Below are 16151 nucleotides of genomic sequence, written 5' to 3'. Positions count from 1 at the left end.
GAATAAAAGTCGCATTTACACAGATGCACCCAGATATAATTGACATTTACTTATCAAATTGAAAGTGAGAGAGTCTTTCAAATTGGTGCAATGTAGAAGAGTCCTTCAAATGGTTACTAAGATGGTCATATTGCTGATAATGTAGAAAAGTCTACCTATTGCTGGAAAGAGGGACCTCCTGACAATGGAGAGGAGGACAATGCAAAAGACGTCTAAATCTACTAATGGGTGTTTCCCACACTTGAGTCGACTATGCAACGAGAAAGAAGAAACAGCCCCTCAAAAAAGTGCATTCTATGACGCCATAAAGTGTAATTTCAGTATAGGCCTTCTAGCAGATAAGATCGATACATACCTCGACGTTACCATATGCTCCTGATTCGGTTATCAATTTTCCGCGCGTTTTCGTTCGTTTTCTATGGTCTTCTTTTTTCCTTTTTTGATCTAGAACTCTCTGCCGAACAGTTCGATATTCTAATGCGAATTCGCTGATAACTTTGCAAAATTCATGGGGCTACAACAAAAATAGTTTTCCCAAGATAAATAATGTATAACTGCTTTCAAAACAATTCTTAAAAGTGCCATAGCTTGGTGAAAAAGAAACAGAGACACTGAGAACAAAAACAAAACCCTTCACATCTCTCGGATACCTTTTCAGCTGCTCGTAATTCTGTTTCAGTAGGCCTATCAGTATTTAAAATATACAGATTTTCCTTTCAGATTTATTTGTTTGTTTAGTCTGGCGTTCATTATTTTGGTCAAAATATGAGAGTGTTGAAATAATACAAGAAGCTCAGCTAAACACTTTAGTGTTACCTTTGAGTCTTTAGCAGCTTTCGGTGTCATTGCAAGAAACAGCAACATTTTTCTATATCTAAAAAGCAGTGAAGTTGGAAATAAAATACATTCTGCAACTCCTTGCAGCAACCGCAGAGAATACACAAGGATGATAATAAGCAGGGGGAGGGGGATACTGGATATGTTAACAACAAAACGATGACTTGTGTAAGGCACTGTGATTGACCTGCGCTTTACTCCAGCTTTAAATGCTCCATGGGTTAGAAAAATCTCCCTAACGAAGAAGTACAGGTAGAATAAGGATTGATGAGCTCCTTATTCGATTCCTTAGCAAAAAAAATTAACCTATAGAACGCAAAATCATTGTAGGGTAGTAAGAAAAAAGCTTCGATTGCTGGATTGCGCAAATTTCTCAAAGGGACAATCGCAAAACGCAGCTTTTTAACAGTTGATAGTTGCTTGATAATGGAATTAGAGTTTGAAAGGCCTACCTATTAATGACTCTTCGATAAACCACTTTCAGAATCGCTATTCTTTCACCGGCGTCAGCCAGAAACTCTGTGAGCCTGAAAAGACAAATAAAGAAAAACATTTAATATCAAATTTAAGTTATTTTTTGCAAAGACCATTGATAGATTGGCTATGCTGCTTTAGAAAAGCTATGTAAAGGACCAAGCTATGAATTCATTATTACCATCACCAACAACAACAACAACAACAACAACAACAACCGTTGTCAAAGTGATTTTTGAATAGAAAAATATTTTTAAATGAGTGCAAAGCTACCTTGTTTTCAAAGGTGACGAGCTGTCATGTTTTGCTATAAGTCTCAAGTGTTCCCATGATCGTTTACAATTATCGTCCAGGCTCTTTAGTATTTGCGCTATGTTGTCAAAATCCACCTGAAAAAACCAAAGCCAATGAAAATTAATTGAATATCAAAGGGAATGTTTTGCCAGTAAAGATTAAAAAGATATCCAAAGTTTCTTGCATTGCACTTTGAATTCTGAAGATTGGCGTCAGTCAGGTTCAAGGTAAGAGCGAGTACAAGGGTATATTGACGAAAAATACCCTCTACCTAACAAGGTTTGAAAAAGTTGAATGTTGTTTGAAAATAGCTTGGATAACATGTCACACTGAAGAACTTTTTGTTTGATGTTCCTCAGAGAATAAATATTGGGTAATGACAGAAATTTTTGGTCAGCTGAAATTTTTACCCCGCTGTTGGACCAAAAGCAACATGAGGTGCAGTTTGATTGGTTCCTTTTTTATCAATCAGCAACCGGTAACCCTTTGCATAATTGAAGAACAAAATGAGAAAACGTAATTTTTCTGTCTTATAATCAAAACGGGATCTTAGCATATGTTATCCTATTTTCAAGCTAATTCCAAAGCTACCAACCACTGGTAGCTAAAATTATATGAAAGGAATCTTTCCAATGTGTCTTATTTATTGCAACCGTCTAAACAAAAACAGCATTATATATGTATGAAACTCTAACATTTTTCACTGGGTTATTCTGGTGTTTCGCACTCAACAGAAATAAAAGCAATTGGAAGCAAAATTTCAAGAAACCGAAAAAATTTCAAGCATTGGAAGTTGACCAGCAAAGGCAACAAGTTGACCAATAACTTCTATCTATCGTCGAACGCAAATGGTTCAAAATTATGAGTAGACAAGGAAAAGTTACATAATTGAAAATGAGACATTTACCCTTGAGCAACGATGTAATGCCCCAAGTTCACTATATAAATCTGAAGTGTCTGGGTATTTTTCCATAACCATTGTACATAGATGATATAAAAGCGATTGCTTGTGCACAGTGTCTTTCACCTCAGGAACTTTAGCAAGATAGTCAAGCTGGAAAGCTTTTATCTGCAAAAAAACGTTAACTTGCGTAAGGGTGGAAATTCAAAGTAAGAGGTCAATGGAATGAACCAAAAAGAAACCTACTTAGGGATGAACCTGCTCCAGAATCAGGTAAGAGTTCCTAAGACGTAGAAAAAAGTAAAGGGGCAGCAATAATTCCTAAGAAAGAAACTAAGTTCAGTTAAACTAGTTGAAAGAAGAGCTGGGTATTTTCATACGAGACTTAAAAATGCAATATAAGCTCGATTTGTAATACAGCTTGAGCTCTGAAAACATATCAATGGATGAACTTCATTGCCTATCATTTGAGCTCAATTGAAGGTCTAACATCTAGCAGGTTTAATTTATACCCCTTCAATTAACCTGAGCAAACCCTAACAAAACTTAAGACACCAAAGCCAACCTGGATACGACCCCGAATTCTGAGAAACCTTCGTGGAAGGGCGCGAACAGCAAATAAACATGATTTGAAAATGTGGAAAATGTTTTGTTACCTTCACACCGTTGAGGAAATTTCCAATGGCTAGAAGTGTGGCCAATATCTTTCTTAATGTGACGCTTTTCCTTATCTGTTCAACTGTATTTTTCAAATCTGATAACGATTCTGCAGCCTCTCTCTCGTTAGTATCATAATCCATTTTAAAAGCCCACAGATTCAACCTCGGACAGAGCTCATTAATTGAGGATAAAGTCAACAGAAATTGTTCAGCATGTGCTAGCGGGAGATCTGGGAACTGCATTTGTGATTCCTGAATCTTTGACTTCTCCTCTTCAGTGGGTAGCATTTGCATGATTTTCTACAAAAGAACCAAAAGACATTTGAATCGCTAAATCCAAGCACCAAAAGCCTTGAAACACCTGCATTTCAACTTATCAAATGGTAATTCCACCAAATAAAAAATGGGAAAAGTTTAAGGAACCCTTTAACGCTAAAAGACTGTTAAATTAACAGGTTTATACAGTTTTAGCTTGCTTAGCAATAAAGGTTTATCTTTTCTGTCGTCATTCACAAAGAAAATCGCCAAAAATGGATCATAATTACATTTGCATTGGAAAACATTCCCACTGGCGAACTTTTCAGAGTAAGTTCAACCAAAGTCGATTTCAGCATAAAACGATTGTCACTTCATGGGCCTAAAACTTTAAGAAAAAAAACTTTTCCCACCTCGATGCCTTCCCTGTCAATAACTGCACTATCCATATCAAGTATCGCTTGTTTGATTGCTCGAATAGGTGGCAACTTTGTTAAAACAATATTGATAGCTTGTGCCCTCTTCAGCGGCAAGACGCTAATTTCTTTTTTCCCTAACTTTTCTTCTGATTCCACTCTCTGAAATTAAAAACATGAGTCGTGATTAGGTAACTATTAGTCTTACGAGCTATTCAGGTGCAAACAACGTTAAAGAATCAAAGGCAGGTGATAAAAAGTTGGACCCCCTTTGCACTAGCACGGATCCATACCAAACCTAACATAGATATGCTTGGTCAGTTTTCAACGAGTACCTTTTCGGATTCGCTCCAAACGGATACAAATATGAGAAACGAGGAACCGGGGGTAGGTAAAAGTGTCTTGTGACCTCCAAACCCCAGTCCAAGCAACAATACAAAGGCGTCATAGCCGGAACACTTTGGCGAAAAAAGAAAAACTAAATACATCTTTTTCAAATAATACGAAATAGTTTCTAAAATAGCGAATAGATGCAAAAAACTACATCTCCATGAGCACTCAATTCCAGCACTTAAAGGGGGCAAAAAGCTTGAATAAGCACGGCTCCAACGTAAAAGCGAACCGATTTGAATCCAATAAAGTGTGAACACCATGTACCCGTTTGGTTAGGTCACCGGAGTACTCAAGTATTTGCATGACAATTCAATACTTGAAGGATTCTGAAACATTTCATTGCGTTTTAATACAAGCAAGGTGTTTCTTAAATGTGACAGCTTTTAACTGCCTGGCATCCTATTAAAAATACTTTTTGGACAAGTAATTCAATAGATATATATATTATATTTTAGTAACATTCTGCAAGAAAAAACTGGAATACCTTTAAAGTGCCCGTTTTTGATCGACTTTCAAACAAATGCTCTAGCTTTTTCGTATCTACATCCACAGGATCGATGCTTGACCAGATAGTTTTACTAACACCGTTTGCCACTGGCATATTCCTAACCTCTTGCCAAAACAGGCGAACGAGTTTTCGACTAGGCTCCCGTCTCGATGAAAGGCCGCCAGGTGGAGGAGGAGGGGGCGGGCCCATTCCAGGAGGAGGAGGGGGCGGTGGTGCCCCACCTGGGAAGCCTGGTGGTGGCGGAGGAAGAGGGGGGCCATCCGTCGCAGAATGAAGAACCTTAGGTTGCCCGAAAGCATCTTCGTCATCTTCATCTTTCAGGTCAGAGAAATCAAACTGGTCGATAATAAGCGGTCTAGTCCTTAATATTCGTAACTCAAGTTCGAGTTCTTCTTGGTTACGACCCGCTTCTTGTTTCGCTTTCTCTGCAGCTGACGAAGAGCTTTCAAACGGTTTTGTAATGACGCTTTTGACTTTGGAAAGAATGCTTGTTTTCTCGCTGTTTTGTTTAACGTTTTCTTGCTTTTCAGAATCAGTCGATGGTCTGGATATCAGTTTATTTTGAACAGACTGCACATTGCCTCTTATATCTTCAAGATTTTCAACGTTTTTCTTTTCTACATCTTCACTTTTTGATGTTGATTTTGTCAAATTTGATTTCCTTTCTCGTATACTCTCAGTTACTTCCGGGGATTTGATGACGCCATTTTCATTAGCTAACTCCATATCTGTTTTTTCCACAGATTGGCCGTAAAACATTCGTAACATTTTTCGTTTTGAGTCTCCCTGCTCTGTCAAGCTTTGTTTACGTTGCAGTGACCCCTGTGGCGGAGCATTCGGGTCATCTTGTTGGTGACCACGATGTGCTCGTCGACGGAATCTCGGGGGATCCTCTGATTCCTTGCTGTCGTTACTGCTATGCGAACTTGCCAATCGGTCTCGGAGGGGCCTTCGTTCCGTTTGTTCGTCAACTTCAAATCGTTGTTTCATGTTAATCTTTGGACTTCGTGGGGACTCAACAGATTTTGACGGTGACAATTCATTTCCAGTGGGCGATGTAGGTTCTGAATGTTCGCCTGAAACGAAAAAATACATGGTACGTGTCAAATAGATTGCAGCACTGTGTCTGCTTTTGGTGGCTGTATTAGTATGAGCCTTAAAATATCTTGCTATTCTCTAATCAAAACAGCAAGCAACAATCGTGTCTCCCTTTCTAACCCAACATGAATTCTGTTTGATAAAGAGCTGCTGCACTTATATTGTACTAGCCTTTCCCTCCTATAATTTCCACTCGCAAAAAGGCCCAGAAAATATCCTTCCACTTGCTAATAAACCAAGACCTTTAAAGCATTCTGCGACATATTTCCAAATAACAGCCAACTTATGCAAAAGTATATAAACATTCTGATACTTAGCAATTTGCAGTAAAAGGTCATTGAAATACATACCTGATTTTCGTGCTTGTCTCTCTTTCAGTGTAAGGCGTCGATCTGGCTCGGAGTGTTTTCGATCTCGTTCTGATGCTGAGTATTCATCCGCCGTGTCTAAGCTTTCTCCAGAGTTAATCTGCGACATTTTTCCAAATCGACGTTCCCTGAAAATCCAAAACAGCGCTCAAATACCATATTTAAAGTTTTTATTCTTCAATTACTCGAGGAGCCGTAAATCAAAGCGCAAAAGTTACGAATCTTACACTTCCCAGCATTCAAGTCGAAAAGAACCAATTGGACAAGGAAATGTAAACAAATGTGAAAAACGAGGATAATTTTTCTAGTACAGACAAGGAAATGGATATGCACTTGAATGAAATTGCAACTGAATAAAATTCTGAGCACGGATAGTACTTTTCACTCTTAATGTTCAGATACATACAAATTTGAAGATCTTTCACTAGACTGAAAGATCCACTGACTTTTTCCTAGTCAAAGAGAAGCAAAAAATGCAAGAGACATCCCAGTTTTCACTGATTGTTTTAAATGCCGAAGCAGTACAGAAATCAATTTGGATTTTCAAGCCGCATATAATCATTCCAGAAAAATAAAAATAATTAATCATTAATCATTTGCTCTAGTATTATTCTTCGGCAGAACCCCGAGAGCATTAGAAAAGAACCCCGAGAGCATTAGCAAAGAACCCTGAAAGCATTAGCAAAGAACCCTGAAAGCATTAGCAAAGAACCCTGAAAGCATTAGCAAAGAACCCTGAAAGCATTAGCAAAGAACCCTGAGGGAATCACCTTCTTTGCTGCCTTCTTCGCGCTTTCATGTCCAGCTCGGGTGAAGAACAGGACATCTGCTTCGATAGTTGTTGATCCTCAGCATGAACTTTTTCAGCCACTGTCGATGGACCATTGCTGATGACTCTGAGGTCTGGAGCCGAATTTTGTTCACTGCGTGCAGCACTAGTATGGCGCCTACTCTTTCGCCGATACGAAGGATCTATGATGGAAAATACAAAACGCTCTCTGATACAAGTGAACACAAGGCTACTTGAGATGTGCAGAAGATGAACAATTACGAGGTACCCTTCCTTTAAACTCTCTCTATAGCATGACATGGGTTGGCAGGTTGCTAACTTCATAAACACTGCTTTATAGAGATTTTTGAAGTTCAAGATATCATTGGCAAAGAAACGTGAAAGCTTCACCGATCTGCAGGACATTTCAATAGTTTGACGGGTGCTAGACAATGTCAACAACAAGAATTTAATGGTCATCAAAATGCAACGGCACTGGTGGATTATCTTGTGTTGAAATGTTCAAAAACTAAGCGAAAAACGCACATAACTACATCTTGTACTTTCTTTAAACAATAAGCCATTTCAAAGCTCACACTTTGCTTAACGCCGATAGAAACGTAGTCAACCCATTCACAAATGTTGAAAGTACTTAATGTTTCTGTTGAGATTACTCGTCTGTATGACAATTTACGACTACACCACACTATCATCATTCGAGAATTCATTTCTTGGAGAGTTAAAGGAAATAATATAATATATAATATAATTTTGGTATAATCGTGATATAATCGTAAACTTTGATTTACGCTTAACTAACAACTAAACTCAAAGTAACTTCAGTAGGACACTGCATTTTAGCCACAGACGAGGCCATACCAGACAAAGCTACCGGTAACTTACCAAGGTCCAGGTGTCCTGATCCTTTGCTGCGACGAGATCTAGGAAAACGAAATGTGATTAGTATATATCTTCTACACGTGAAAATTACCAATCAATGAAGGAGCAAGGAAAATTACTGGTTTCCCTACTAGGGTTACATGTCAACACATACCACCCACTGCAATTAAAGACTTACAAGGTATACGGTTTGTCAGCAAACACAGAATAATTTTACTACAGGAGAATAATATCACTATCATCGTTATACTTCGAACGAGACCTTGGGTTACTCAGAACAAAAATGGTAGAGGGGGGGGGGGGTTCCCTGGGTGGCAAGAGTGTAACCTGAATAGAAACATAATTTCAAGAATGTATTTCAAACCCTTCAAAACTCGGTGTAGCCATGTAAAATCAATCTTTAAATGTTTTCATTTCAGTTAATTGACAGAGTTTATATTTTGGTATCAAGGAAAGACGATTGAACACATCTTCAAACTGAAGACCCTTTTTGGGGAGATAGTTCAGGCAGTTTTTTTTAATATTTACATAATGTTTCGAATTGTAGTTAATGCACTAATTAATGCGATTTACTTATTGCGTTTATTATATTGCATTGTGATGAAGACACTTGTTAGGTCTGAAACTTGAAAATAGTGGCAAAAAGATAACAAAGATAAACACAACACAGAGATACAATCGTGTTATAAATGTTCAAGACTATTTTCGTAAAAGAAAAATATAGTCTTTTGAGGGTTAAAAAGTGTTCTGTGGGTCACAATACATTCTTTCTGAGTATCGAAATCCTATTCATAGAACAGCTACTAAAAGCCCTGCTATTTGCGAAATCAATGTTGGCTTTTGAGAGATCATTCTGGTAGAACTGTTTCTGTGTTCAAATTTTAAATGGCTTTGAAATGCCACTCATCTAAAACTATTTTACACGCAATTCATTTGAATTCACTTAAAAAGATGTAAAGCTGAAAAGCTTAATAAGACCCAGTAGGAACAGTTACAGTCCAAAGCTTTTTGTGAACAGCAAAATGCCTATTTGGAGTGTTAAAAAGCCCAGCTTACTAAAACATTTTCTGAGGGTGTTAGGTTTAGCTAAAAAAAGAAATTTAACTACCAAGGACTTTTCATTAAAGATTGTACCAGTCGCCAACAAAACGTTTGGTATTGCGAAGGAGGAAAGGAAACTCACGAGTTCCCTTCCAGCAATGATAATAAGCGTATTAAAAAAGATGAGTGCAGGGACAGCACTGTGAAGCCAACATGACCCTCTGTGAAAATATACAAATTTCGAAAATATTCTTGACAAGCCACTGTGTCTGTAGCTGAGTCTCGATGTCTTTTGCCGTCAACGCATATCGTGTTGTGTAATCAAAAAAAATTCCTTACAGCTTAGCCATTTGGAGATTCAAGAATCGCATATTTGAAGAAATCAAATCTTCGTGGCAAACCTATTACTTAACTGTGGTTTCGAAAAGAGGAACTGAGCCATAAATAAATGCTTAATTTAAACCAAAACCAAGAACCAAAAAATAATTATTCTCTTTTACGCTGACACATGATACCTTACGACTTGAGGTTATAGATACAAATGTTTCTTTGGTATTTCTGGATATTCCATCCGTTAATAGCCTAGACTTACAAGCAATATCTTGACGATATTAACCTAGTGGTGAATTCCCGGAACAAATAAATGTTATAGGCATTCTTATAACATAACGAAAATAATAGTTGTTTCATTAAAGGCGACTGGCAATGCCATCACACGAAATTTTGCTATGGGTCACATATTGCAGCATACCGAGAAAAAAAGATTAAAAAATGTCTATCGGAGATATGGAAACCATTGGAGATACTAGTCCCATCCAAACAGGCTGAATATTTGCAAAATTAGTGCTTGTTTCGAAAAAGACACAACTGCGCAGCCACATGGATTACCTTCCATAATATATATCAACTAGGCTAAAAGGAATACCTGATGCTACTCGATCCCATACTGAGTTCACTGAAGGTCTCGTCCCCATCTTCGGCTTTTAGTGATGCCTTGTGATTAAAGAAAGATTTATTAGAGAAATATTTGCGAATCCTCTCCACCATTTTAGTTGCTGCAGACATTAGGTTATGATCTTTAATATATGTTTACCTCAGGGATTTGCTTCGCTAAAGGCGAATCACAGCTGGTCTCAGTGATAAACAAATATTTGGGTCTGAATACACAATTGATGATCAATGGTTTGGGAAGAGACTGCCAGTCAAATCTTGCACTGAAATCGATGTTTGAATTCTGGTGTTCGAAACGCAGGCAGGAACCATTTACGTTGATCAAAAAGGAAGAGGTTCAATTATTAACAATTCTACATATCAAATAACTACATATCATAATTTACACAAAAACAACCTTACAGCACAGCTTACTTAATTATTCATCAATAGGTAGGTCGGTGTTGGTAAAAAACATTATTTCCAAGTTAATATAAATAAACAACAAAAATAAAGTAACAGATTTATTGGCAGCCTTTACGAAAGGTACAGTTCAAGAACAAAACACTCACTTCGTAAATATCACACTGCTCAAACAGATTTTTGTTCTTTGGCGTTCTGTTTCTGAATTTCTGGTTAAGGATAAAAAAATAGTTTTAATTCTCAAACATACATGCCGAATGACGAGGATGAAGCTTCAAGTAGGATAAGAAGCCTAATTTCGTCGTGAGTTTTACTGTAAACTACTTTTTACATGATAGAGAGATTGATAACAAAACGAGGCTGATAATAAGGAGTGTCAGCGAGGCTCTTTTTCTCCATACAATGGCTGTGAATATGTCGATTCAACTCAAGAAATTTTTATGATTCAACCAAAGAAGTTTATGATTCATACAATGGCTGCGAATATATCAATTCATCTTATTTCCAATTCTTTGTTCGTATCATTGTTAATATATAAAATCTCAAACATTAAAATATGATGCGAAATATTCACCTGAACAATCGCCTCCATTCCTTCTTCTTCTAAAGTATCTGTAATATCGTAAAATGTCTTCTGGTCGGGTGTGCCGTACAAAATCTAACGAGAAGAAAATTTTCAAGTTTGATCGTGTCTTTAGACCAAGCCTAACAATTTACGTTCGTTCGTTCTGGTTGCAAAGTTGTAGTCTTTAATCATTTTTTGACCTCGTTGAAAACTTTCGTATCTAAAAGACAGCCTTCAAACAATACGAACCACTTTGGTTTTAAGTCTCGTTAAATCATAAAACGATTAAATTAAGGAGCAGAAATTAAAATGTTTAGCTGATCTATCTTGAGTCAGTAAAATTGAGAAAAATTATTAGTTTAGACCTTTAATTACTCATAGAATAAAAACCTTTAATTAAAAGTATATTTTGTGGCTAACAAAATACTAGTTATTGGTCATCACATAGGGGAAGCAATGGAGATAGAGTTATGCAGAATGCTTGCACAATGTAAGAAAATTAGGCATCACATACCTTGTTTATTAAAGTCATTGCGTATTCAAGAAGTTCGTCATCTGTGGAGTTGTCAGTTTCATTAAGGATGTCTAGAATCCCTTTCGCAAGACAGGTTTCTAAAAGTGAAAGAGTATCGTAATATAAAAGGGGCAACAAGTATCTTCATGGCAAAATGCATTCACAGCAATCCAGCCACTAGCAATAAATGGTTGTAGCTTATTCACAGTACACGGCGAAATACCTTGACAGAAAACAGCATTCCACTCGTTGGCATATATAGTTGAAGTTAATTAGAGTTACAATCGAAATAAAGTGTCAACGGTGGATTAGTAAAGTTATGAAAAATCTGGCAAAAAATGCATAATCTCATTTACCTCTAGACGTGTCAACACCTTTAATAGCATCCCAGACAAGTCTCGCATTGCTTTCAGTGTATTCCACAAAAACCAATAATAACTTGAGCGACGTTTTCTGTACAAGGCGATACTGCAAAAAGTAAACATTGAAAGTCAACTCGCAATGCCAGATTTTGAGACAAGTTTCGTATCGAACAAAAATAATTATTAGAGCAGAATTTAAAAAAAATTGTATAAATGAAATTAGTCATTTACCAGGCATTATGTATGAGACAAGAATAATTATATATTGATATGAAATAAACAAATGATATGACAGTGTATTAAAGTACATTGAAACAAAAGGAAAGTATCTCATACTGGTTGTTTCCAAACAAAAAATAAAAGCACCCTTCAGCACTACAACTTAATTTTTCAGTATGAATATACAAATTGATAATAGGTTTGAAATTTGCTTGCATCCTGGAATCAACAAAATGAGGATGACAAAACTTTTCAGAATTGAGACGAGAAAAATCGAATTTGTTTTGCAAATTAGCATTCACAACATAAAAATTCAAAGACATAAAAATAAAGGCCATATATCTGCATATTTGTAAGACTAACCGGTTAACGGACTTTTTTAACCGATAATGAGAGTGAAAACCAATAAAAAATGAACAGTTTCAAGCAGAGTGAGACTCACCCTTGAAGAAAGCAACTGATAAAGCCACTGAATGGTTTCATTATGTTGGATAACTCCATTCATGCCATCAACATACAACATAATTTGACCAATAGCTGCAGAAATAAGTTGCAATTTATAGTCACTTTGTCTTTAACAGACAGCACAGATGAAATTTTAGAGAAATAACTTCTTTCGCTCATTTGAAGAGCAAGCATCCTAGAAACTTAAGACATTTACAGCATTAGATCAAAATTTACGAATAGAGTTCATCGTTTATTAAAAAATACGTCCTATTATGCATTTTTTCTAAAAATTGCAAAAATGAGCTAAAACACTGCATCATTGCCCCGTCTAAGTTGCTTTATTAGTAGGAATAAAACTTCAATGGCAATTATCATCAAAAATTGATAAAGAGAAATTTAAAAAGACGAATAGTAACTAAAACTGGCCCCTATGCAAACCATTTAAAGGAAATCCATTCCTACCATTAAAAACTATTGCCTCCGCATTATCATAACCAACACAAGAAATTCTTTCGTTCAATTGATGGTATGCTGCTTGCCAAAAAACAGATAGGGTACTTAAATCAAGATATAAGTCCAAGCAGTCAGGGGTGAACCTTACTTAACTAAACGCAAGACATTCCCCGCTTTTGAAAAGGCACTACCCTGGCTTTCTTCGAGCTAAAAAGCTTTGATGATGTTTCTAAGATTATTTGAAACATTAAACTGACGAAGTTATTGAGTCTCAATTGCGGCCACCCATTGCAAACTCTGAAAACTGTGGTTTTTTCAAAAAATTTGGATACCAAAAGCAGCGTGACTAGTGCAATTCAAAGCATCGAAAATATGGTGTTAGTACGCCCCCGTCAGACAGACTGTGGCTTTCCGTGTGCGATAACACTCGGCCTCACCATTTGTAACGCTCTTATGATGCTTTCATCCTGATTAACTCCACAGATATTGACGACAAATAGTGCTGGAAGAAGACTCATATCTACTTAGGGCACACAAAAGAAGGCATTATAGGGACTTACACTCAATTTATGCAACCCTTTAACAAGGAAAAGGTCTTGACATCAGATGAGATTCAGCTTTGTCTCAAAATATGTTTACGAGGAAACTGTTGATTTGCATATTCGAAATAGACTTGAGATTCAAGGGAACACCGCAAAGATATAAACCTGATACGAATGAACACTTGCATGCCAGTCATTAAATAACAGGCCACAAGTATTGGAGGATTTCAAAATCCGAACAATCATAGAAACAACAATCTAGAAAATGGGGGGAATTATCCTAAAATCGCCTTCAACAGATAAGAACTGGGTCAGCCCAGTAGACCAAAATGTTTTTGAAAGGCTTTTTGTGGACTGTAAACATTGATTAGTAATCATGAATATATGCAGATGTCAAAAGGGTAAACTGCATTTCTTTAATCTTTAAGAGGTTGAATATCGAAGCAGGTCTCCAGGATTCTTCACTTTTTTTACCATGACCCATCTACATTTGCACAAAAAAGGATAAGTGCTAATTTTCTTTATTTATCAAATGAGAACCAAACGGCCTTTCCTAACTACCAGACTTGACGCTTTACATTGCCATCAAAATCTTGTCGAGTTTAGCTGTGGTTTGCTTCGTAAAATACTAAGATTGTTAAGACACGGGGCAATCTGGGTTTACGTCTCGGCGAAAAGATCACCGGTTTGATACATTTCTGTTATTTTGAATTGACTGGAATCCATTTTGAGTTTTGACTTTGTCAATGAAGTTTGACATGGGTATCTAAAAACCCTAAGTATGAATTTCATCATCAAGTGGAGAGATAATGTTCCCTAAGTAGATTACTATAAAAGGGGTTGAAATAGCACTTATCAAAAGTTCCAGCAGGAGAGGTTAAGCTGAATCTACCACTGAAGTAGAAACAGTGAGACCCAAGTTGAGCAAAATCTTGTGCCACAAGGATAGCTTCAATACAGAAATAAAATTATTTCGATGAAAAAAATGTGGAAACAAATCGAATAACGAATCCTACCTCGTAAAATGTAATTTTGGTAATTTTGGTCAGCATCCGTGCCAACACTGATGAGACAATTGAGTCCATCTGCAGTGACAAATTCGTGAACCAAGTCTTTGTCATCCTAAACGAATGAAGCAAGAAAATTTCAAAATAAAGTTTTAATCCTGGAGTTTTAATCAATATAACCAGCTAACAGAAAATAAACTTATTGAAATATTAAATCTGGGATTGAATGTAAACGTAGCTTTAAACAAAATATATGCTTTGTCTAACAAAATTAGGATAACTTTGGGGATTGAAGCCTGACTTCTTCAGACGAATAGCAATGGACAAACCAACACATTTCTCCAAACATATGGCATGGAAAGCTAATTAAGCTAGGACAGGCTGGATCATTCAATCAACAGGTACAAAAAATCATTTTCAGTATATATATTTTCTAACAATGAAAATATTTTGGTTTCATGAAAAGAAAGATAGTTAATATACCTATATAAGCAAAGAAATGTCCTTTGCAACTGGTTCATAATGGGCTTAACACTGTGGTACAATTATTGAGCATCATCATGATTATTCAAATTGATATGATTACCCACAATCTAGTTAACTTAGGCCGTCAATGCTATAATTAGCATGCATAACCGACGTTTAGCCACTGATTAATTCTTTTGAATAACGAAAAAGGGGACACACAGCGACTGGCAACTGCCACCAGACATTATGATTATGTGGCAATAAGTCTCATGGGATATGACGTAACGTGGATTGCGATTTGAAACTTGGCGTGATCGGCTTTTGCATACCATTAACGATAACGCATCTTTCATCCTATCAATAAGTTGGCTAATTCTTAAGAGGCAACACATTGATATGAAATGGCTGTAAATGCCATAAGTGGCTGCTAATGTAATGCAGGTGAAGAGCGGCACGAGGTATGCCAACCGCAAAAGACGCGTTGAAAGTGGCCGTGGGTCACAGGATGAGCCACAACTGCTAAATCCTGTTTCTAATGCTAAAACCTTCTAATGAATCATATTCATTGGACACCGCGGCTATTCAAGGCAGCTTCTGCCTAAAGTAGCAGCAGTTTTGGAGCAATTTGGAGAAAAGAAGAGGGAAAAGGGAGGGTGGGGATTGGGAGAACGAAGTTCGGTTGGACAGGAGGGTGAGATTGGCCGAGGGGGGGGGGGGGGGCGAGGGGGGGGTGCCGAGGAATCGAGTGCGGTGGAACAGAGACAAAGATCCAACGATATGATGATTGGTCGCTTAATTGCGTTTGGTCAGTCCCGTTTAGGAGAGATGAATTTTAGAACGTACATATCACGGAAATATTGTCTGCTTCAGAGGCCGCTGAGCGATATTTTCTAGTTGGCCTACTGTTGGGCTCAACTTTCCTTTCGTGCTGTTGTGGCTAGCAAAAAAGGTTGGGAGGCGAGGGTTATCTACGCTGATATCGCAAAGAAAATTTTGTAAAGACTTCAGTGGATGAAAAAGCAATGGAAGTAACTCCATACAGTCAGGTTGTAAATTCACAGAGATTGATCTAGAAAATGTACAGTTGCAATCCTAAAGTCTATCAAACCGATCAGACTTTTTCAAGGTAGATATCTGCCAGTGTAGGAGTCTCTGGATAATCCCTTATACGGCAGTCAATTTAGTTTATCGTCAAATCATGCACGAAATTCACTGATAATTTATCATTTAAGAGTATCGCTCTTCTGTTGGGGTTACGGAAATCACTTTAGACCAATTTTCCTGGGCAGTGTCTAGAAGCACCAAAAT

At 37.1% G+C, this 16151-nt stretch overlaps 1 protein-coding gene across 4 annotated transcripts in view; it reads right to left on the bottom strand.

Annotated features, from left to right (window-relative positions):
- Positions 1-16151, bottom strand: part of LOC135691025 (FH1/FH2 domain-containing protein 3) — a 43381-nt gene that overhangs the window by 2634 nt on the left and 24596 nt on the right. For 3 of the 4 annotated variants that reach the window (XM_065208751.2, XM_065208750.2, XM_065208749.2), the window contains exons 5-22: positions 14385-14490; positions 12369-12463; positions 11702-11813; positions 11346-11443; positions 10841-10924; positions 10416-10475; positions 9839-9906; positions 7876-7913; positions 6974-7175; positions 6186-6331; positions 4714-5813; positions 3834-3998; positions 3163-3465; positions 2513-2674; positions 1585-1700; positions 1290-1364; positions 817-874; positions 356-514 (exon numbers count right to left, since the gene is read on the bottom strand). In XM_065208751.2, the coding sequence (XP_065064823.2) occupies positions 356-514; positions 817-874; positions 1290-1364; positions 1585-1700; positions 2513-2674; positions 3163-3465; positions 3834-3998; positions 4714-5813; positions 6186-6331; positions 6974-7175; positions 7876-7913; positions 9839-9906; positions 10416-10475; positions 10841-10924; positions 11346-11443; positions 11702-11813; positions 12369-12463; positions 14385-14490 (3147 nt within the window). The other variant, XM_065208752.2, reaches the window with a different exon arrangement.

The sequence above is a fragment of the Rhopilema esculentum genome, chromosome 4 (genome assembly GCF_057945365.1).
Source record: "Rhopilema esculentum isolate cy_ngs chromosome 4, ASM5794536v1, whole genome shotgun sequence".
Taxonomy (NCBI): domain Eukaryota; kingdom Metazoa; phylum Cnidaria; class Scyphozoa; order Rhizostomeae; family Rhizostomatidae; genus Rhopilema; species Rhopilema esculentum.
Note: the sequence above shows the minus strand (reverse complement) of the source record. Positions and strands in the feature narration are given on the sequence as shown.